The 24,393-nt window shown below is 40.0% G+C and overlaps 2 protein-coding genes, 1 long non-coding RNA gene and 4 other non-coding genes across 8 annotated transcripts; 4 read left to right on the forward strand and 3 right to left on the reverse strand.

Moving 5' to 3' along the window:
• Positions 1–229: 229 nt before the first annotated feature.
• Positions 230–1,954, forward strand: LOC6616701 (transmembrane protein 192). The gene is made up of 4 exons (XM_032720781.1): positions 230–466; positions 582–714; positions 777–1,053; positions 1,470–1,954. Exons 1-4 carry the CDS (start codon positions 324–326, stop codon positions 1,697–1,699), a joined length of 783 nt encoding a protein of 260 aa, XP_032576672.1. The 5' UTR covers positions 230–323; the 3' UTR covers positions 1,700–1,954.
• On the reverse strand, positions 1,723–23,359 carry LOC6616703. Of its 2 annotated transcripts, XM_032720779.1 has the most exons (8): positions 22,931–23,359; positions 19,625–19,684; positions 10,405–10,426; positions 6,449–10,351; positions 6,267–6,386; positions 2,355–2,612; positions 2,100–2,291; positions 1,723–2,039 (listed from the first exon to the last, which is right to left on the reverse strand). In XM_032720779.1, exons 1-8 carry the CDS (start codon positions 23,080–23,082, stop codon positions 1,968–1,970), a joined length of 4,779 nt encoding a protein of 1,592 aa, XP_032576670.1. In that variant the 5' UTR covers positions 23,083–23,359; the 3' UTR covers positions 1,723–1,967. The 2 variants fall into 2 exon arrangements, with proteins under 2 accessions (XP_032576670.1, XP_032576671.1); XM_032720780.1 differs by lacking the exons at positions 19,625–19,684; positions 22,931–23,359 and adding an exon at positions 16,665–16,729.
• Trnaa-agc lies at positions 2,823–2,895 on the reverse strand. The gene has a single exon. It is a non-coding gene; the product is annotated as a tRNA-Ala (tRNA).
• On the forward strand, positions 12,551–12,623 carry Trnaa-agc. Its single transcript has one exon. It is a non-coding gene; the product is annotated as a tRNA-Ala (tRNA).
• Trnaa-agc lies at positions 13,783–13,855 on the reverse strand. The gene has a single exon. It is a non-coding gene; the product is annotated as a tRNA-Ala (tRNA).
• Positions 14,177–14,749, forward strand: LOC116801420. Its single transcript, XR_004361997.1, has 2 exons — positions 14,177–14,532; positions 14,608–14,749. It is a non-coding gene; the product is annotated as an uncharacterized LOC116801420 (long non-coding RNA).
• Positions 23,360–24,271: 912 nt separating the features above from the next.
• Trnaa-agc lies at positions 24,272–24,344 on the forward strand. The gene has a single exon. It is a non-coding gene; the product is annotated as a tRNA-Ala (tRNA).
• The last annotated feature ends 49 nt before the right edge of the window (positions 24,345–24,393 follow it).

Below are 24,393 nucleotides of genomic sequence, written 5' to 3' on the forward strand. Positions count from 1 at the left end.
CTTTAAAGTAGTCTCTTTAAATTTAGTCAAAAAGAAATATTAAAACGTAAACACGCTCTTTAAATAAAGTAAAAAATACATTAAAATGATTAAAAAGTAAGCATGGCTTAAATAAATAAATAACATATTCAAATTCTAACAGTAAGTTCATTGTTTACATTCTAGGGTTGTCTTGTTTTCCATCGTCATCACAGAGCTGCCACCCTGAAAAAGCAATATTTTGGCAGTGCTGCCACATCCAAGGAAAATAAGTGTTGTTTTCCTGCCGACTAATAAACAAAGCAGCAAATAGTTCCAAAACTACGCATTCTAGAGCAGAGCAAATGGAGCAACCAGCAACAGGAAGCGGCGCTGTCCAACCGGGCGTGTCCCCAGCGCACATCCACGACACGGATCAGCTCCTGGACCCCGTCCTCTTCTCCAACGACAATGGAAGCTACAAGCTGAATACAGTGCCCGCATTTAGGTGAGATTATATGCGGAGTACGGGGGAGACTTCAGCCGGCGGCAGTGAATCATCCATGGCGTTTTCAAACGACCGATAATGCATATATTTTAATCCATTCTCTGTCCACCCATAGCCTTCATCTGGTTATCTCCACTGCAATCTCTATTGTGGGGATCGTACTTGCAGCCTCGTTTCCAACGGATCGGCGCTGCGATGCCTACTTTATAATGCTCTACCTACGGGCCACCTTCTGGGTCATCACATATGTAAATATACCAATCAGCTGTCCGTTAAACCCGACCTGCCTCAATGTCAACGGTTTTTACAGCTCTTCGATCACTTCGTAAAGAAGCAACACGACAATCTACGCATGCAGGGCTATCACGACTTCCACCGCGAGACTAACATGCAGAAGGGGATTCCCCTTCAGCTGGTATCCTTGTGGAACTCCATGCTGCTTGCTGTCCAGGCCCTGATCCACCACTACTATGCGAAGAACTTCTGGGAACATTGCGCCGCCGGCTGGCTGTCGCCGGTCAGCTATGTGACCGCCTTCACCGTGGCCGAGAATCTGGTGCTGGCCGTTTCCCACAGCTTATATATTGGTAAGAAAGTAACATAGAGCGATAGTGTGGGAATCTACTTAGTGTCATGGTATGACTTTTATTTTGCATGCCAGAGCGAGTTATCATTATCTTTTAATACCTTCGCGTTTATATATTGAAATGATCACGTGCAACATTTTATTCAAATAGTTTATGTAATGGCATAATGTAGTAATCGGGAAGGCTAGGTAATTGTTAAAAACTGATTAAGGGGCTTGCAGGCAATTGTAATGTCACACTATGAGTCAGAGCCGCTTAAATAATCTAGGTATGTAAAATTGAACTGATTCAGTACAGCCACTATTAAGTTTGTTCCTTCTTGTGGTTCCAAAGCGGAAGATTTCTGATTAAGAGCCAAGTAATTTCAGGTACAAAAGTTGTCATTGCCGTGACTAAAGAGTCGTTACCCATTTCAGACAAGGTGCGTAAGTTCAACAGCGCCAAGCTGGCCCCGGATGTTTTGCGCGGTGCGGACCGCGCTGGAGGTTCCCTGGGCCTCATGCAACCAGGAGGCGACACAGAAGAGCTTCTGGAGAAGCAGGCCGACCTTATCGCTTATCTGCGTGACCACACACACAAGCTCAACCAGAAACTGCATCAAATGCAGACCAACGTGCGACCAGTGAGAGCGCCACAAATTCCTTAAAGACAAATCAAATCACTACATAATTTTACGTATCATAATTTTACTGGATGTTCTCTTTTTATTCGTTTATACTTGTTCATGGCGAAGAAATATTCTTCAAGTAGATCAATTGCAAAAATGCAAACAATTTAATATTCTATTGTAAATACAGAGAACGAATTATAAGTCCGCAATCAAGGACTATGACCATTAAATTGTATTATGCAAACAAGTCTGTGTGTAGAAATTATTAAATTAAAGCAGATTTATACCAATGATGATACGCGTCTTAATAGCCATTTACCAAATCGGGGGGCACCTCCAGAATCTCCAGCGAGTTATCTTTCGAAGATGTGACGATCTATAAGAATGGAGTAAAACATTTGAATACCGAATTTGGAAATATTATAAAATAACTTACCTTATCGCCTACAACTGAAAGAGCCAAAACCATGCGACCAGCGCCAGCGAAACGACCAACTTGAGTTCCGGTTATCTTGTTCAGGACGTAAATATAGCCGTCGTAGCAGCCGACTAGCAAATAACGATCTCCGTAGGACGCAACAGCAACAGCGCCATTGCCACAGCTAAACTTGGCGACCAAGTTGCCAGACTAAAACGGAAAACAGCAGGAGTCAATATTCGGCCAACTGAAAGTCATATTCTGACCACTTACAACAAACTCCAATTGATATATCTCGTTTTTCTGCGTTCCGCAATAAATGTGTCCCTCATCAAGGAGCAGACTGTAGACATTTAAACCCTCTGCAATAAATACGTGACGCAGCAGCAATCCGTTACCCGCATCATGCATCTGGACAAAGTTTCCTTTGCATCCTAGCACAAGGATCTTCCGCACACCTTCTTTGGTGGCCTTGATGGCAATGATGGATTGACCGGTTGATACCAAAGGCTTTTCCATCACCTTGTTCGTCTGCAAATTGTGAGTTATGTTTAATTTTCTGGATCCGTATTTTAATATAGCAACTTATTCATAATTACATTTTATAATCTAATATAATTATTATAAAATGTATAATATTAAATAGGAAGTTACGCTTGTTTTTATTTTAAATATGCCATCCAATATTCTTAAAAAAATCGTTAAGGGTTATAAAAAGCAAAATATGTGGAAAAAATCCTTTGGAGATGCGGGGCATCGATCCCCGTACCTCTCACATGCTAAGCGAGCGCTCTACCATCTGAGCTACATCCCCTTCGTGAATACGCCTCTTTTAGTGGCCCTTACAAGGTTTGGTAACATTTACCAACTCTACCTGCCGTAGGTGACTACTCATTGAAATGCAAGAAGTGCATTGTCATGACATTAAAGAGTGTGGCCGGTCTGGTTAGCAATACAAATTGGTCAAAAGAAACCATTGCGCAGTAAATACATTTGGATCGTATAAATAGACATTGCGTTGGTTTTAAAGCATTTATATATGTATAAGTTTAAATGCGTATGCGGACGTTCATGATTAGATAAGTTTCTTATCTATAACTTTTATTGGGTGGAGAAAAATATATTGTACCATTTGTGGGAAAAACCTTAACTCAAGAAACAACAAAATGTTTTTATAGCAAATGGATTGTGTATATTTATTATTTTCAAATTACTTCATTTTTAAAACGCTTTTGTTTTTTATTTTTTATGAAGTTCAGCACTTTGTATTTTCCAGATGCATTAAATGCCTTAGGCATAGGGATTCGAAGGCGGCCTGCGATCATAATCTCCTGGTCGTTGACCTTTCCACTCCTCGTGATTTTTGCAGGCAGCACAAATAACAAGAGCTAACATCACAGCAACTGTTAGAAACCTCATCTTGAATGGACTGATATGATCAAAGCAAAATGCACTTATTTATATAAGACTTGCACACAAATAGGATTCCCCTTAGGGAAAGTACGTGCCCTGTGTGCCTCCTTCTCTTATTGCTAATATGGCACATATAAATTCTTTAAATTTAATAGAGATTTTGTTAAAAACCAAACACAAAAAAATTGTTGATATAAAAAATAACTTAAATTTTTATTGAGTTTGAAAGTCGAGTACCAGTATCGAGTATCGAGTATCTTATTTAGCAGTATGATAGAGGCACAAGAAAATTGTGAAATTCAAATCTATGCTATATCTAAGAAGAGCTTGAGGAGAAACCGCTTTCTAGTCTTGTGAAAAAACATCTTCGTGCAATAACTCAATATAATGTGTGCATAAAAAACGAAAAAAAGAGGAGGTTAAATGCTATAGACTTTCTCACTAAGAAAAAATACGGTTGGAAAAAGGAGATGGAGCGATGTAGTACATTTATATCAACCGTTATGTCTTCACCCATTCGGCAAGATGGCGGCCAGGCACAGAGTGCAAGGCAAGGAAATACAAATAAATTGCTTCTAAGGGGAAATCAGATACACTGCAGTGTTGGGGGAGTTTATTTAGTGGTTGCAGCCTGCAGGAGCTGTTCTACTTGCCACACCTACACGAATGGCTATGTGTGCAATTTGCCACGGCGAACAACAATAGGAAAGCTCACATAAACACGAAAAAAGAGTTACAGTCAGTGGGGGGCACACATAACGGTACAAACAACCAACCCGAGTTGGCCAAATCGGCCAATGGGAGAGCGGTACGAGCACACCAACACACTGACAACAACACGCCATAGACAGGGCGTCAGTTTCCAGAAACACAACACAACAAAACAGGAGCCAACCAGCAAGAAAAGCCCACGCCACAACAACAACAAAAACATGAGCTACGAGGACGAAAGAGAAAGAGAGAGCAAGGAAAGGAGGCAAGCAACAGGCACGAAGTCAATTCCAGTTGCAGCGCCTTGGAAGGCTCTCTCACACTTGCAGCAGAGAGAGAGAGAACTTGAGCGAGCGAGGTACCGTTATTCGCCCGAGTCCTGGATGGGGAGAGAGAACCTCGTCGGCTTGTATTTTATTTAAAATTGTTTTGAGTAAATAGCATATAAACATTTTATTTGCTGCTGCCAAAAAACTAACGAATGGCAGTAACTATATGCAACTAACAGTGAAGTGCAGCGCAGAAGACATGCGCAGAAAAAAAAACCAGTGAGAGAGAGAGAGTGGGCGAGGATGAGTGCCGGCAAAATATACCGTTAACTAAACAGGCACACATAAAAACTTAAATAAACAACAATAGAGAGCACTGGGGAGTGAATAAGAGGGAGAGAGAGAGAGAGAGAGAACGAGCAAGAAAGCAACATCTTTCTTCCCAATGAGTGTGGGAGCAAGACAGCTTGCTAGTGCTGCAGTTTGCTGTTGTTTGTTGCAACTAACCCCTAGCCCTAGTTGCACATACATACCTATATACCCAGTCGCTGCAAGGAGGCTATATACTCCCAGGAGCCGTAGTCCTCGGCCAAACAACGTGCAGCAAACACGACACAATAAAACACAAAATACCAGGCAAAGCTAAATATCGAGCAATAGCAGCAAGGCTTGCAAAAACTGCAGTACCAGCGACGCCCCCTATGTGCTTCTTGCCACATGGGGCGTGGCGTCTTCGCATATTTACCAAATAACCAAAGCTTTAGACTGCACCCACCAACGACTTGAGGACAGGCAGAACTACTCACACTACAGTCGGTAGTACAGTTGCCTTCATCTACAATACAATTGCAGGTACAGTTGTCTCTTGCTTAGTAAAAAAAAAGTATTTGTCATCCCCCTCCACAATGAAACCCTTGCCACCACTCCACTCCAGTATAGTAAAACTGCCTCTCAAACTACAAAGGATTATATAATTGGAGCCCGTTTGTATTAAGATAAAAAGTAGTACAGTTGCCTCAGCTTCAACTATAATTCCATACTTAAAGATTTTTTCGTGAATTTTTATAATTTTAAAAATATTTAAATAGTAATTAAAACTATTAACCCCACCAGCTAACTCAGCTCCGATGATTTTTTTTCGTGTCCTTCCCTAATAAAGTACAGTTGTGCACAGAGCCAGTAAACGTAGAATACATTCGAACCGTGAGTTATCAGCACGTCGCAGCCATAAATCGAATTTCTGCCAAAATTAAGACTTATAGCTTTGCTCTTCCCCCAACGTAAAATATTATAATCAAGTATCAACTCAGGTCAAACTCCCTTCGCAGTCTTTCTCCATACTATCCAATTTGTAAAATTCACGCGAGTACAAAAAATGAAAAATAAATTCGATTTGAATTCCATTGTCTAGACTTTCGTTTTTGGCTTTCCTCATTGCCAATTCGTTAACTCCTGGTGTTATTGTTGGCGCGCGGGCAAGGTGTGGACTCATCCTGTGTGTGTGGTGGCTGTCCTTTTGGCAGGACTCGCGAGACGGAGCTCAATATTTTAATTAAAATTGTTCAAGTGTTTGTTTGACAGATAAATATTTAATGAGTCGAATTAAGTGGCGAAAATTTATTATGATGCCATTGATTGACTTCCACATTGGGAGGACCAATCAGTTAGTCTGATTGTTTTAGAAACGGGAAAAATGTATACCATCTTATAAAAAAATGCTTACCTCACTTCTTAACAATATTTTAGTTAATATAAAAATGCAATTCTTTTTCTAGAGAGCTTTTCAACTCACCACCACGTTAAAGGTAGATATTTGACCCCATCGGCTGCCAATAAAGGCCAATCCCCAAGCGACGTCCATTGACTGCAATGGCTCTTTAAGGTACACCGTTTCAAAGACCCGCTCCAGATTCTGTAAGTGTTTAGTAGGTGTAATGTGTTGTAAGGATCCTTTAGAAAATTTAAGTAAATTACCAGGAGTGAGGACTTCTTAAAAAAGCCATCCGCTGAGGTGGTGTAAAGAATAGAATCCTTTTCGCTGAGGAACATATTCGTAATAGCCTCGCTGTGCTTGGTGATCTTTTGCTCCAGCTTGTGAGTGACTAGGTGAAACACGTAGATGTCTCCATCCTCGGCTGCGGCTATCACGTGTTCCCGGTAGATCTTTATTTGAGTTATGGGGCTGCCAACATTTTGCAATTTCCCCTTCGTCACAAAATCTACAGAACACTTGTCTTTGGAGTCGACCTCTGACCAGTGGTGACCAGGTTCGTGTGGTGTTTCCTTAAGAAAAGAGCTGGGTGCTTCATAGGACATGTGGCAGATTGGTTCGGGAGGTGGCGGTGGCGGTGGTAGTGGTGGTATTATAGCCAGTGGTTGATGGGTTGGATTAACAGCAATACTGGGCTTGCTCAGGCGCGATTGTGCAAGTTTGGCAGTGGGAGAATAATCGGCTACTTGGTCACCAGCTGACACTTTCAGCCGATCTTCATTGATATTTAATTGATTGGACGCTTCATAATCTATTTTATTCGTCGTTTGTTCAGCAATCTCTTCATGGGATTTCTCCACTAATTTGGAAGATTTTGGTTTTTTGGAAACTCGTTTTTGTACCCTTACTTGACGCTTGGGTGCCAGGACCAACACAGTTCTTCTTAATCTACTTCTAGTTCGTCTGGCTATCCCTCCTTTGCTGAAACTATCCTCGTGTGCTGATTCTTGAGCAGTTTCAGCTTTATGTGGTTTGCTTTCGGAGTCAGCCACTTGAGCAGAAGCAGCTTTATTTCTAGAAGCCATTGAGTTAATAATTAGAAACTTCCGACTCTTTAGTTCTAGAATAACCATTCCGACTTCAGATTTCTCCTTTTGAAACTTTATTATTATATCGTCAAGAAAGCTGTAACGATTTTCATGTTTCATCAGTTGACGCTCAATTTCAACCAAATGCTGCTCCATGTCGTCCGAATTTCCGAAAGGTTCGTTTATTTTTGATCCAGAAGCTAATCGAGAATAATTATATAATGTAGAATCCATGGAGAGAAATGGTAACCCATCTTTGAAGGATTCCAGTTTCGCCGAAGAGGGAAGTTTTCCTTGGTTAGGAAATGGGTTTTCAAAAACATCTTCTACAGGTGTAGTTTGGCGAGCAGGAGAAGATTGAGTTTTCTGACTAGCTGAACCCCACCACTGTCCAGATGAGTACTTAGGATTCTCCTGGATGGGCGTTGTAGATTGGCGGGCAGGAGAAGATTGAGTTTTCTGACTAGCTGAACCCCACCGCTGTCCAGATGAGTACTTAGGATTCTCCTGGATGGGCGTTGTAGATTGGCGGGCAGGAGAAGATGGAGGTTTCTGACATGGAATAAAACCGTGCTGGAATGGACATAGTGTCGACGTCTTAGGAGTTTCCTCAGATGTGTTTACGGTTTTTCTGGGGCTTAATAAATTTGCAAGCTTTTGCTCTTCGTCCTGCTCCCGACGACGCTGTTTCTGCAGACTCACCACGTTGACAATCTCTCTTAGAAGAAATTCAATAGCTTGGCGGTTGTCGGCTGCTTTGAGATTCATTTGCATCTTGGCTACCTCAATTTTACTAAAGGTTTGTGCATTGTGCTCAGAGCTTGTCACTACGCAGGAGATAAAGTGCAATCGGCTCTGCAGGCTACTAGAATGCTGGCGACGATAGCGATCGCTGAGAGCCTCTCGAAGATGGGGAAGGATCAATTTTTCGAAACTGTCAACCACATTTTCTGCATCGTTTTGTAGCTTCAGCCTGCGTCGCCTTTTTGTGGATTTACTGCTACTTTGGGAGCTGGCGGAGTCATCACTATCAACATCGTCCACAGCTACGGGTTCGGATTGCTTCAAAACTTCCAAGGTCTTATATATCTTTTGATTTTCAATATCACCTTCATGTTCATCAATGTCCATATCCACCACGCCATGCTCTTCCAGCTCTTCGTCAGATGAGCTTAGCAAATCAATAACATCATTTGAAGGTAAGGAACTTACTGATATGGATGAGCTGCTTGATTCCCTTTTAATTTTCATTTTACAGGGCTTACTGATCGCAGACGGGGAATCTATTGAAGCTGTTTCTATATTATTACTTTTGTTGGTTTTAATGAATGCGGATTGACTTGGCTTGATGTGCTTACTCTTCGAATTCACTTCCCATGTAGGGGTTGGTAGCAAATGTTGACGATTTTTAGGTTGGTGTATTCCCGCTAAACTCTTGAGCTCATCGACTGCTTTCGGACTTGTCATATTACCTTTGGACCTCTTAATGGAATCAGAGTGTTGCAGAGTTTCTATCAGGGCTTCTCGATTAATAGTTGTCTTCTTATTGTTTTCTTGCAAAACCTTTTTACTAACCCCATTCGATTTTACAGAGTCATCTTCGCTATCTTTAGGCAATACACAAAGCGGTTTGCTAGGCTCGTCGGCTGCTGATTGATGGTGGTTATCATTAATATCAATTTCAATTTGAAGCTTTCCAAATTTGGTGCACTGATTCCTATCGTCAACAGTCTCCTTAGTCTTCTTAGTTCTTATATCTTGTAAACTTTCGCCGCCGTTACAAGTTCCCTTCGTTTTCTCTTTGATATCTTGACCTGGGCTTTTCGCGTTGCCCCTTGTTGTATCTTCTTTATCTGCTGCAGAATCTATGGTCGCCTGGCCCTCTGATATGTCTATGCCAAAACACTTTTCGATCTCCTCAAGCAGAAATGCGGGCAATTTGATGGAATCTACGATTTCGTCCTCGACTAAATTCGTTACCAGACAATCCTTGGGCTTGTCCAACTCAATCGTCTTTAGCTGTCGGCGAATTTCGTCACGTATACGCCGCCTGGCCTGGAGTTGTAAGTGTGGTTCAAAGATGGTGTCGCCATTGTTGATGATGTACTTTAGACTCTCCTTGTCCATGCTAGCGATGCGATCATTGAAAACGGCCTCGCTCTCTGCGATCTGACCACAACTTCCAGCATTGTAGATGCAGTTGCTCACTGTTCGGCGACGATTTCTAAGGTTGGGCTTAAAGGCCAGGCGACTGGGGCTGGCTGGTGATGCGGATGGAGGGGGACTTTTGATCAGACGATTCTCCTGGGTGACTGCAAAGAGCTCCTGTCTCAGAAGCTTGGTAAGTGGGCGCAATTGGATACGTGGAATTGATTGACTAGCCTGTGCACCAGAGTGATTATCACTGTACTCGGATACGTTTAGTTCTTCCCCCGACGACTGTTCCTTCGATTTTTGATCGGGAAACTGTGAAGCCTTAGAAGTTTCATTTATTTCCCAGCTTGGCTTGCTAGAGCAGGAGCTCTCCTTCAACTCATTCGTTTGTTTGTTCTGATCGCCCTCTAATGCAATTGGATTAGATTGTTTTGAGATATCTGAAAGTTGCTCGGTGGGGCTGGTTCTGTTAGCTCCTTGATCCTTAGATTGCTCAAAATCAATTTTATTTTCTTCGGTTTGATTGTGATTTATAAAACTTTGGTTATATTCTGCATACTCAGGTATGGAAGCATCGCAATTCGGATCACAGTTGTGTCCGTTCCTTTGCCTGATCTCAGATGAATCATTTACATCATTATCATAACGTGACTTGGAGGAATCTCTGGCACCTTTGTCCCTATAATAGGATCGGCCCTCACTTCGCCATGGCTTAAATCTGTTGTAATGGTTTCTACGGTGATAATCAGTGTATCTGCCAGAATGTCTCTCATCGGAGAATCTAGTGTTTCTTTCACGAAACTCAGTTCTATTGGTATATTCCCTCTCCTGGCGTTCCTGGTTTGAACTCCGGGTGTCAGAGCGGTCCTGATTTCCGTAGTTTGATTTCGGGTAAGGCGTTTGCCTTTGATTATGATTACAATGCTACAACATTTTTGTTGATTATAAGAATCAAGTATTCAATGTTCTTAACTTACCACTCTATTGTTAAAGTGACCACTGTAAAAAAAAGAAAGAACATGCATTGTAAGTGAAATCTTTTCTAATTAATTACATTTAGACAAATTACGAACTACAAAGACGCCGAGTAAGGTGAAAACTTTTGCAAACAATAAAGGAATAATTAATGTAATCAAGCGACGTGCTCTGAGTTTAGGCGTAACTTTCTGGCACGTAAGAAAACGGACGGAGAAATGAAAGAAAGCTGCTGCATTAATTTAACAGATTTAAAATTTATAACCACAGCATCCCTGACCCCATTTACATACCCTAGCACTTTTCATCCGCCGAAACTTTGCTCTCGCTATTTGTGTATGCAAAGGTGCGAATTCCGTTGTTCTTTTTGCTTTTTTCCTTTCCGAAAAATCTCGTTAAGAAATGCTAAATTATACGACCACAAATCCTTGCCGTTGCCTTTTTCGTTAATGTCACTTGTAACATGAACTAATTAAAAAGTAAGGAAGTTTAAGTCCTGTGAATCTATACAGAATCTGAATGAAAATGTATTTGGCTTGCATGAGTGAGCTTCAGCGATTAAATATTAAAAGCATTGTATACATTAATTTTCATATATCACTCACATACACTTATTTTAATAACAAATTAGACAACATCAATAATTCGATTGATAAATAATTAAAGAATGTTGGATTTCTTTTGCCACAAATACATCTCTCCAAATTGTGTCCTTAAACTGGAATGAGCTTTCCTTCGAAGGAACATTTTAACTTGATATGTTTTGGTCTTTAATTAAAACCAAACAAACAACACGCTTCTTGTCAACGCCAAAACAAAGAGTAAAAGTTGAAAATTACCTCAAGCTGTTGCGCACGAGAAATGGAGGCGAACCCTTCAACTTACCCCCACTAATTGTTGCAGCTCCTGCCCCCAAAATCCCGACTTCCCCTTGTTTATCGGGGAAACATTGTGAAAACATGTGGGAAGCGTGGCTGCGCTTAAAAACACATTACAAGTGGAAGACAATTAGTTTGTCTCATATAAAACGCGACAGGGGAGTTTTCGGGGATTCCCCCGAGCCGAATTTCGTTTTCAGCCAGCAAGAGTTAAACGTTTTCATATTTATGAGCCTCGTAAAACTCAATGATATACAAAATTAATGACAAAAACGTAGCAAGTGGCGCATCTTTTTAGCTGGTTCCACTCTCTGGCGAATTGTAAAAGAAATGCTACCTCAAAAACTTTTGTCAGCATTTACCTGCCAGCGGAACGAAAGTGGGGTGGAAGTACGAAAGTTATTCAAGCGTCGTGTAATTTTAATTTCAAGACAGTCTGCGACTTTTTAGTTCGAGCATTTCAGTTAAAGGACTCTCGTTCCATTTCCACTTCTTTCCCTGCCTTTTTGGCTGTCTATCTCCGGGTGTCACGTACAATTTTTGTTCCTTTTTTAATTGACTTTGGACCTGGGCGAAGTTTATTAGTTGAGGGCGACTTTTTGGCTTGATTTGAGCAGTAGGTTCCCTTCAGTCTCCGTGCATTCTTCCTGCTCATTAGAAAGGACTTGTCACACACGCCACCGTGACTTTGAGGACTCTTTCAGGTCCTCTTTCTTGGGAACCGTTTCCGGTTCCGATAAGGAGACGTGTTATTGTTGATGCTGGTGGGGTTGAGTTGAGCTGAGTTGGGACCAAACAAATCAAGTGGCATCCTTTTTCACTCATCACTGCATACATTTTCCAAAGTTTATTTTTTCTTTCCGCTATGCGTTATGCATATTAATTTTTTGCCAAATGCCAGCATGAAGCACGAAAAATAAGGATAATTTTACGTTTTGGTGGTGAGATATATTGGTATGAAATGAATTGCTAATAGTAACAAAGAATCGATTGACAACAATTTTGGTTATTATGCTGCTAATATAGTATAAACTCCCGTACATAAACCACCTCTTCAACTACGCCACTGTCTTTAATTGAAGCGTGGCCATGTCTTTCAAACGCCACACCCAAAAGTCGTTAAGCTGCAAACCAGTTCATACTTGGCCTATGAAACTGTAACCAGGTCGATTGTCGACTTGCATGCCAATTGATTTAAGCTGCGGGTAATTGTCCAGCTTTAGTGGGCAAAGCAGTGAATATTGAACCTCTTTTCAGGAATCCACAACACGGGGATGTAGCTCAGATGGTAGAGCGCTCGCTTAGCATGTGAGAGGTACGGGGATCGATGCCCCGCATCTCCAACCTACTTTTTCTTTTTTGTATATTTCAAAAACCAACTAAACAAACTCTTGACAGTCAAACACTTAAAACAATTAAAATCCTGAAAATAAATACATAAATTTTACGAACGACACGCAAACAGCAATGGCTTAACTAGCTTACGTCGAAAACTTTGTCCTAGGCAAAATTGTGAAAAACAAAGCCAAGGTAGGGAAAAAATTAAAACAAAAGCTTTTTCTCATAAATAGCACATCATGTATCATTTACAACACCAAACCCGTCTGACTGAGACTTTAGAGGAGTTCCCAGCAAGTTGCCCGCGGAGTCCTGGGACCGTGTTTTGGCCCATTGACAACTCCAACTCCCGTACAGATTCAGTTTCACATCCAGATTCCGACTGTGCTGACTGTTCTGACTACTGCGGCCGTCTGGTTAATTGCTGGCAAAGTTCTCTGCGATGCAGGAAAGTAAACAAACATTGGCATATTGTGCTGATTTATGTGCGACAATGTGTTCTCTCAGCCATTTCCCTCAGATACACTACACTTGGAAAATTAAAATGATACTATAAATGCCATCAGATATTAACTGTAAAACGAATAATTATAAGTACATACATATTTATACCCGTTTCTCGTCGATTAGAAAGATGTATTTGATAAGTTAAAATTGTAGGAACAGGAAGCGTTTGAGGTATATATTCTTGACCAGAAACACTACCCGTCTGTCCGTAGGTCGCACGGACAGAAAAAAAGGACATGGGTAGTAATCCCGATGCAGATTATGTACCCTTCAAATAGCCGGAATTGCTTGCTTCTACCTCTTACATACCTCTTATACCTATTATATTCTTTAAGCAACGAGTATTAATACGTAATATATTGCAATCTATATGCAATTTAAGAAGTAAAGTCTAACTACCTTCTTTTCTGAGTGTAATAATGTGATGAGGGCGCAAATCAAATTACGCGTCTTGATTGTCGGCATGGGGGCGGGTTCTAAGGGATGCAGATATGAGACTCCGCGGATAATGCTCGCTTGGCAGCTACAAAGCAACCTTTGAATATTCATTAGTGGCAACTTCTTATCCCCCCAACACATACATAAGTCCCGGAATGCAAAAGACAAAACTGCCGACGTCTGCGTGTTTTACTTGGCAAAAAAGGGAAATAATCCAATTGGAGATGCGGGGCATCGATCCCCGTACCTCTCACATGCTAAGCGAGCGCTCTACCATCTGAGCTACATCCCCCATGCATTGTGGGCGTCCGAAAGTGTCCGAAAAAGGTGTTTTACTGAAGTGCAAGCGAAGCCAAATTAACATTTGGCCAAGAGAAAGGCAAGTTGTGGTCAACTTCAGCTCGTTTGGTGGCTATTTTCGGCTTCGATTTTTGTTGGAGTAGGTCGGAAGTTATGCGGAAACAAGAGGTATCAAAACGAATGCATTGGCTTCACTGGGAATATTTGTTAACAATACTTGCATTGAAATGCTTAATGAAGCAAATCAACAAAAACATTTTTTCCTTAATGTGGAAAAAAATAACTGTGACCAATGTTTGCTTATACGATGGCAATTTTAAAATGCATTGTTAGCATTCATTCGTTCAAAATGGTAGACGTTTGGCGGACAGAAGCAGTTATATTTATTTCACTTTGGTTTAGAATTATCAAACTAATATCACACTTTGAAGAGTTACAAGACAATCCATATGAATGGTGAAACTAAAAGCATAGCTTGTGAGATTTTCCAAAAGAATAAGTATTTATATGAAAATATTATTTACATTTATAATTAAAATGGTGCATGCCTAAATAAGCAAGTGTCGCCTAAGATTTTTGTATTTATTGGTACATTATCTGCAGCCAATTAATAACACCAATTGAAGCAGATCTAGTAGGTAAACTCCTTAAACTTTATCGCCTCCTTAGGTAAGCTTTTTCTTGTACCCAGATATTTAATGTTCAGTTACCCTTAACCAAAATAAAACCATTTAAAAATTGCAGCATGCCGAAAAGTTTTTGAAGCTTCCCGCATAATCAACTCTGTGCCTTGGACTTTTTGCAAGGATAAGGACTCCATGAAACAGCAAAAGTACGAAATAACAAACAAACAATAAAATATTGAGCACATTAATGTTTAGTCAGACGTAAAATTACTTTTAAGTCTACTTCTAGCTAAAGGGCCAAGGGAATTTTCTTTGGCTCCTTGGCAAAAAAGAAGAGACAATGCCAGGGGGATTGGGCTATAAAGACGTTAGATAAACGTTAGATGCATATTTATGATTTGACACTCCAGCAGTTTGTCGGCAAGCAGGGAAAGAAAATGAGAATGGGGCACTTGGTCTTACTGTCGCTTCCTATCGCGCTTGATAATGAAAAATATTTCACTTCTGCCACATTGACAAATGCTCGATAAGGCTCAGGAGGTAAGCTGGAGCCAAAGATGATGGGCAACAATAATAAAAGTTTATGCCAGCACTTCGGATTTAATTAAGAATAAGAAAAACGCACAACTTCCAAACTTTTCAAGTGCCAGATGCGCTGGCAAGCGTCTCGGCTAATCGGATTTTCACAGAATATTTTTTATGATTATTTCTGAGCGGTGGAAAAGCTTTTGGTTAATTAGGGTCGAACTGCAGGGGATGACAGAATACGAAATAAATTCAATTATCTTCCATTTAATTTGAATAAATTTTTTCAGAATTCGTATTATCTCATATAGGGCGCAACAAAATGTGAATTTTTCGGGGGAATGACGGAAAATTATTGTGAATTGCCTTCACTTAATCATTAATCTAATATTTCAAAGAAAGGAAAAAAAAGAAGTAAATTATTCCACCCTTTCAATATTATATCTCCGATCTTTGCTCTGATTTTACTTGCGTAATTAACTCGGTTTGCAAACACCCACAAACACATTCAGAAGTCCGGCAAAGTTTACTCAATCACATTAATTGCATTGGCGTTAAATGGCCTCCTGTTGCGATACATTCACACGCCACTCAAACTCAAAGTATCACTTAATTGTTTATGAATTGCTCTCTCTGTTTGCCGGCGTGTGCGGCGAATTGTGTATGTGTGGGTGGGTCAGCGGTTGTGTGAGTGAAATATAAATCAGCCTGCGTGTTAGGCTATGAATTTCGTTGTTGTCAACATGGTGAGGTCGACAGACCGGAAACGGAAGTTGGTGTGTTGGTCGCCTGCGACTGTTGACGTTTTTCTCCGTTTGACTTTCCCGCGGTTATTATATACTTGTTTTGAAGATTTGATTTCAGGCTATGCTCACTAGTTGTTTAATAAACTGAATTCATGTGGTGGAGACTGGGGATTTATTTTGATACACATTTCAGTTAGGCAATTGTTATTTGAACTGTTAAAGTATATTAAAATAAGAGCTTCCCAGAAAATTATTTATTAAAACTTTTAATTTTTTTTATCAATTGTGGTGATAACTACTCTTGCAGCAGATTAAAACTGAACTCAAAGAACAAAATACTTTTCTAATGAACATTTTATTAAAACAATGTTCGGCAATGTTTTATATTGATAGAAATAGGTACATATGTATGTATGAAATGTTTTTTTTTTAATATTTGAAGTCTTGCATTAAAACCACATATTTTTGGTTTGAAAGTTTCTGTAATGGATTATAATTCCATTTGTTACCCGTTTTTTTTAGCATAAAGCAAATTGGCTTAGCTCTACCTTGGTACCTTTGTGCAAATTTCAAAAATTTAATTGCTAATTGCAATTAACAGCAGTTATAGTTGCACTTCACAAAAATTAATGGGGCTTTAACGGTTTAAAAATTTACCGTTAGTACAGCAACAGCACAATACACAACACTACACAACACAATACTGGGCAGTTCGTTTTGGGGGAAGTGCCGTTAGTAGCTTCGGATACGATTTCGTTGTTTTCCTTTTTCAATTGGGGGCGGGCGAAGTTTAGAGAGCACAACACACAGCAATGGCAATATAGCTGCAGCGACAACAACAACAGCAAGTACATAACCAACTATAAAACAGGACAACAGCATTCGGGCACACACACACACTTACAGAATCGCATGCAGCGAACGAGCGACGAGCCGACGATCATAACGGTACATAACACGAAGTCACGGCCCGAGAGCTGCAGCAAAACAAAACACAGCACAAAACAATGCAAAGTACAGCAACAATAACAAAATGTAACTAAATAGGATGCAGCAGTGGAAGAGGGAGGGGGGAATTAACCCACCCCCAACCATTATTTTCCATCTGCCCCCCTCCCTTCATTCTCTTGCAGCGCTGGCAGAGCGAAGGACGAACGAGCGAGCTGGAAAGACCGAGTGCGACTAACGGTAAACAGGCCAAGAAGGAGCAGAGAAATCCTCGTCGCATCAGTTTCGCCACATCGCTTCTCACGAAACGGAACCGAGAGAGCGAGAGAGGGAATGAGAGAGTGAGTGAGCAGTGATGGGGGATATAAAATAAAATACAAGCAAAACAACATAAAACCCAACAACAGCAATAATAACAGCAACTGCAGCACGTGCAATTAATAGATGCTCTCCATCTCTCTCTCTCTCTCTGCCTTTTGATTTCTCTCTCGCTTCTGCAATGTACCGTTGTAGCGTTGCAATCCAAGATGCCTCTCTGGTTGGCTGTTGCATACTTCTCGGCGTCAGGAAGAGGTCTGCGTGTATGTGTTGGCATTTTTGTTTGGTAAACTGCATATACAACAATACAATAAGCAAGACACCGACTGAGGAATGGGGATCTGGGGTCCTTTACATACCACTCTATGTAGCATGAATGAAATTTCGGCGCATGCCATTTGATGGCCTCGCTATAAAAGTCAGATAGGCCATGTGCACGGGCTCAGTTGAGTCTCAACAACCAGACTCCCGACTTCGAGTTTAACTCCATCTCCCAAGAAGCCAGCATAGCCGCCAAAAAACGGAAACAAAAAAAAATACTACGGCAAAATCTAGTTGAAGAGTAAATCTATCTCACCAAGTCGAAATTCCTTGATTTCCAACCGACGGCAATTGGCTGAACCAAAAATTTCTGAAGTGAGTGCGAGCCCCGTGCTCATCAAGGTAAGTTACGAAAAAGGTGGATTTGAAGTGAGTGTGGTGAATACAGTGGTGAAATTCGACCAGGGATCGTTTATAAGAACTGAATAAAGTAACCACTCAAAACATGGAAAAACAATACCCTTTAAATTCAAGTGAAAAGTGTATTTTCCGAAAGGCTAGTATAGCCATTTTAAAGGTGTTGTGCAAGCTGAAATATTATTAAATAAAAAGCATTAGTAATGAATTCTTAACAAATATATATTTCTTCTAGACGGTTGATTGGCTCACATTAACCCAACAAAAAAACATTTTTTCAGAAACATCATCCTATCACGATTCAGAGTTCTAAGCTTCAATATCAAAGCCACCACAACCATTTCACCGCTCCATCAGTCAGTTCGCTTGGGTCGAACCTACTGTAAGTAAAACACCATGAGTTCGCCGATGAAAACACAGGTCGTACGATCTCAAACGCAAGGATACAAAAATGATCTCTTGAAGCGATACAAATCAACGAAATCATGCCCTAATAGGGCCAAATATCAAAACATAGAAAAATAATGTTATAACCCGCTAATTACAGCAATCAATCAATATGTAACCAATTGTAGGGCCACTAAGTATGCCGATAGTCAATGTTTTAGCCATATCTTTTAGCATTTAGTGAACTTTACTTAAACCATCACAAACCAGGGACAATGCATCTAAATAGGCAATTTAGTTCTTAAGATCAACTACAATTAAATAACATTCACTGTAAGACTCCGAATCCGAACAATTAGGGCTCAAAGAAAGACAACCAATTGGTATCGCTCGCACTTAAAGTTTTCAGAAATCCCGCTGCAAGAGCTAAACATTGGCACGATCCGCTTGATCCGGGGCTTTTGATCCGCTCTAAACGCTTCGATTCCAACAAAATTATCCGGGAAATTTATAAGATATGGGTGTCCGAACTTGCTGATCGCGTGCGTGGAAGAACTGCCTTGAAATTGAGGCCAGGGTCCGGACCTTTGCCGTAATCGGGTTCTACGAGCCGTGCGTCAAGCGGCAGTCGCCCCTCGCGTCGGTTGGGCGGGTGGTGGGTAACGATTTACCGTTACACGTTGGGAATGCGTTCGCAAATAAAAATTCGCGATTTTGATGAGGCTTACAAATGAGAATTATTTAACTTTTAGGTAATGTTTTTTATCACCCTATATACATATTTATGTCTTCCTATTAACCATTCTGCATGTTACTTATTGGTTGAAAGTGCATAGCTTTTTAATATACAAAGTTGATTTTAGACATTTAAAAAAAAAAAAAAACACCTAGTAAAATTTTTAAATATGCACGTTGATTTCACTATATGTATGTATTATTATATTGTCATTATCAATATATCATTAAGGCTATTAAATTATATTATTTAATAGCTTTAAATCGAAGAACATAAAAGGCATTTTAAGTTAGGATCGATCTCTCTATTAGTGCAAAAATAGTTAATCATATGTGGAGCATATAGTCCTTGGAAATTAACCTACAGAAATAGTCTTCTATCATTGTTGGCTTATTAGGTTGGGGATAAAATGAGTTGATTAGACATTTTCGTAAAACAAGTTGACAGTTCTTGAAAACATTCAAGAGACTTCCTAGGACGCCTGGTATAGCCAATCCTACCCTTCCCCAGATGCAAACCTTGTTAACGCTTCTGGCGACGTCAACGGCGTCCACCCAAGAAATGCATATTTAGTCAAGTGTTAATAATGTGGCTGCCACCGAGGGATCGTCCCTTTGGCAGGATAAGTTTGCCAGCCCGACTTTTGGGTTTTGGTTGGGCGGGAAAGGTGCAAGCGTGCGTTAAGCCAAGGAGCTCACGCAAAACAAACAAATACGGGGAGACACAAACAAATGGGACAAAGGGATAAAAAATACAAAACAAAGGAAAAGTGAAGAAAAATAAAAGGAAAAACTTGCCTGTCCGAACGGCCTCGCTGCCAGGGTCGCGAATTATATTTCATTGAGTTGTTCTGTCGCCTGTGGATGTGGGAGAAAACATAAATAAAAAATTAAAATCAAAAGAATGCAGAAAGAAGCAAACGAAATGCATAACTAAACGAGGAATAGAGGTTGCAGGTTGGGGCTGCTGTTAATTTTTTCTTATTCAAAATGTGCCCTTCTCGAGATTTTAAGAAAGTTGCGACGTTTATTTATTTCCGCATTGCCGAGGTCCTTTCTTTACATTTCCCTTCACTGTCTTGGGATTTCTTTTGTTATCAGTTTTTCGAGGAGTGGTAATGTTGATTTTTATGCTTACGGCCTGCATTTGAGTTGATAATGAAGGCAGACATTATAAATACACCCCCTGTTCATTTTCCGCACGGATTTTAATTTAGTGGTCTATAATTAAAAGCATTGCGTTGGCGGCGATGTCAGGTGGCCAATTTGCACACAATAAAAAAACGAGAAAAGGAAAGTCACTGTCATTGGAAATCCCGCAGATACAATTTACCTTTCTACGTCACGTAGTTTCAACGTCAATTGCCCAGTTCGCCGCGGCTATTTGGTGGAATGGATGATGGGACCTGAACATTGAACGCACTCACACGGAAATTACAATGACAGGCAGTTCACAGTCAGGGGCGTAGGCACAAAGGAGGTTTTCTACGCGGAAAGTTCGATTTTTACAAATGGAATTACTATAGCTGAAAAAAGAAGTTTAGCAAACCTAAGTACTTGTACTAGAAGTATTTTCGCATATGACCTCCATATTCTGATTTGTTGTGCTATGTCAATCCAATGTCCCATCTACTTTATCCTACACCCCTGTTGTAAAAAAACTTGCAGGACTGAAAGTATCTCGTAGATAGCCTGCCGCAGGCAATTGGGCACCCACTTGAAAATTTATGTGTTAATTTTAAGGTGCCCAACGAGAGGAGGAAGTGGGCAACTTCTGGAGGTATTTTCGCCTTTATACATTTCTTTTCTTCCGCCTTTTTGTATTGGGCAGCATTTTTCACAAAGTTTTTGCAGGTGCTGCCAGGGTCAGGCGCCTTTTGGTGTGTAATAAATGAGCTAATAATAAGTGAAATGTGCTTTTGAGTGACCCTAAACAATTGCCCCGAAGAGAAAATGGTCGAGGAAGCAAAATCGAGGAGAAAAGGAAAATCCCGTAAAAATTTCTGTGAAATTTCGGTTGGGCAGCTAAAAAATGCGGCAAAGTGTCGGAAATTCCTTTGGTGACATGAAAAGATTTGTTTATAATTAATTTTCACCTCGCCAGCATTTCCATTTTTTCCTATTTGTTTTAAGCTAGAAAATTTGGTTATCGCCAAAGTTCGAAACATGTGTCGCCGAAGCTTATTAATTACATGAATTCCATTGGTCAGCATTTTTTTGTGGAATGAATTCCCATCGGGAAAAAGCAATTTGCCAAATACTTTATTATAGCATACCTATTAGGGTAACGCCAAAAAATTCTCAGTACAGAGCATGTTATAATTCGATCTTAAAACACACTAAATTAATATGTATTTTATTTTAAATATTTACTATTTTAACTGAACTATGAAGTACACATTTAACCATTTGTTTCACTTTCCTAGCCCTAGTCATATTAGTGAAATATGCACCTCAGTTTCGACATTTATGAGAGGTTCAATGTGTTGACTGCTTTTGAGGAAAGTTGGGGAACACCAAATGGAAAATAACAAAAGCCACAAAAGACAAGTGTTGATGTGTCGAAAGGGAATGCAAAAAAAAAATCAGCAGGAAAGTAAAAAACAGTGGCAGAAAAATGAGAAAAACGAGGTGGAGAAAGAATTTGTATCCGCTTGTTGCAAATTCCAATCAATTTTTGTTGTTCTTACGGACGAGATGAGGGCGACTCATTTGCCGGAAAATTGAGTAGACATGCATATCCGCAGACGAACGGAAATGGTCAAGATGCAGGTTCGAACAGGGCCATCAATTAGACTTTTTTCGGCATTTGCTGCTCCGCTGTGGGTCCTTTGTCTTGGACGATGGAGTTCGGCCTGTTTGGTTAACAAGATGGAGCTGACAGAGCCGCAGGTTATGGCTAAGGACCAACGTCATTGAGACAAGCTGGTTGGCCCAGCAAACAAACAAACAAACCGCGTCCCTTTCTCCTCAAAATTTCCTTGTTTGGCAACTTTTGCGGCCAAAATGGAATTTTGCGTTTGCCTAACTGGCAAAAAATTGGCCAAGTAGTTGGGTGGTGGTAGTAAGGATGTCCCGGAGTACTGTTCCTTCTCCATATGGCATGTTTTGATGTGTGGCAAAGTCTGCTGTGAATTGGAAATCGAAGTTAATATGCTCCGCAGACTGTGAAACAAATCATTTTCAAGTTGTTAAAGGAAATCGACACGTTTTTGCCATTTTATATTTATTACGGGCGCTTTTTTTCCCCGTTTGCCAGCAGATGTTGCCAAAAGTGTCAGGGTGCGAGATGGGTGCTAAATGCCAATAAACCTAATATTCTGATGATATTTCTTGGGATAATATCGAAGTGGTTCGGTATTAGAAAAATATACAAATATCTGTTTACTTAAATCGAAATCTACTAAATTAGGTTCTTTTTTGAGAACCTCGTTGTTTCAATAACCTATTTGTATCAAGTCTAATCACAATAACAAATTACCAATATCTTTCCAATTTTACAATGCATTTACTACTTTAAGGATCTGTCACACATTCCTTGATGGCAACTTCAAAGCTGCTGAATACAGGCACTTGAATATGCAAAACAGGATGAAAAAAAATCGTTTACGTTAGCTATTTAACGGGGCGTTAGGCGGCTGAAAAAATCTCGTACTCAACACATTATATTTATGCAATTTGAAAGAAGTGGGGGGCGTCATAAAATTAGTAAGCACGTGAGTGGCCCTGCCTTCATTATCATAACAGAGAATCATGCAAAATATAGGGATTCAGCGAAGGTTGGCAGTTTTCTGAGGGGTTTCATCCCCACATTTGCTAGTCATAGTGAGAGTTTTAAAAATCTACACCCCATACATTTTTTTATATATAAAAATTAAATTCAATTGTTAGCAATGCAGTCTAGGAGTATACAACTATTATAATATAATAGTAATGCTGTAGAATCCAGGAACTTTTAATGAATCGGCAATTATAGTAGGGGTAAAGCCTAGATTGCAATGTAAATGTATATTTCCACTATATAATCCACTAAACTTGAAATATTCTGTCATCAATGCAAAGAAAATGTATTAGAGTTGACGGTCATTCGGAGGATTTACTCACCGGTTGTTGGGACTCGGAGCATGAGAACAGGTGCCCGAGTGTCCTGATCCACTGGCGGTGGAACTTTTTGCCGGCTGACTAGCCGAATCCCTGCCGGCGTCTGGCGGAGCTCCTCCTCCCGATTCTCCACGTTGCTGCTGTGGGGCACTCATGACTCGGAGTGCTTAGCAATATAATGACAATTCTATTCCGTTAGGAATATGTTTATAACAATTAAGGCATGTGCAAATCACAATTGGCCAGCGGACCGCGTTTGTACTGTTGAGGTGCATTAAGTCGTACGATTTTGAATCGACAAGTTCCCTGAGAACATAACTGAATTCTGGTTTTGATTTTTGCCCAAGATATTTCACAGCAAACAAATGAATTCAGAAATAAATCAAATAAAATCTAGAACGTTTATAAAATTTACGAGAGAGCGACACAAACAGCTGACTTGTTATCGATTGCGAAGCGAAAAAGGCATAGCGTTTCGGCGCTGCCACCTCGTTCCAAAATCTGGCGGCAGTTCAAACTGGCAGATGTGACTGTGACTGCTGGAAAATGGAGTATGCAAAACGAAACCCTACAATTATTACGCTTTAGGTGAATGGTCTTAAAAACTGTTAGTAAATATATATAATATGCGAATTAATTTATCATTCTACCTTTAATGTAATCCATATACGACTTTTATAATTAAAATAATTGAAGTAAGTAAGTAAGTTCAGCAAATATATACAATTTTCCATATAACTAAACAATCAAAATTTAAAAATATTAAGGTCTTAAGGAAATTTATTAAATAATCAATGTGCATGACAATTTCGTTTGTTCGTTTGTATTGTCTTGAATTTATGCTAATGTGTTGACGCTTATATTCGTAAAAATTTTCATTTGCTTAGCATCTTGTGTTTACTTTACGCGTCGATTTTTCATTTTGTTTTATTTGTGCTCGTTCGGGGGTTCTCTTCGGGCCCTCTTTTACATTTCCATAATTATATGCATCAGCTGGCAGGTGACTGAATGCAGAAGCGAATGGACGAATCGCAAAAAGAATGAATCCCGGAAAACAATAAAAAGAAGGACTGGCGAGAACAATTTGTGCGGAGTCTGTACTTTCGTTATCTTAATGGCAGAATAAACCCAACGTCAAACTGTAAATATTGACATTTTTAAATTATAATCAAAGTGAATAAATAATAAAGTGAAACAAGAAAAACAGAACAGCTTGTAAAAATTAATTGGGTGGCTGTTATTGCGGGCAACACATCTCTAGTAGTCAATCCCAAATCGTTTCAGTTAGTGATTTCGTTTTAGTGTCGAAGAATCACAAGTGTTTTTGGCAAGTCGCGATCACTCGGGGATGTAGCTCAGATGGTAGAGCGCTCGCTTAGCATGTGAGAGGTACGGGGATCGATGCCCCGCATCTCCAAGTCTTGAAGTCTATATACTTTTTTTTTATTTGGGTATTGAACATAGAA

Source organism: Drosophila sechellia, chromosome 3R, assembly GCF_004382195.2.
Source record: "Drosophila sechellia strain sech25 chromosome 3R, ASM438219v1, whole genome shotgun sequence".
NCBI lineage: Eukaryota > Metazoa > Arthropoda > Insecta > Diptera > Drosophilidae > Drosophila > Drosophila sechellia.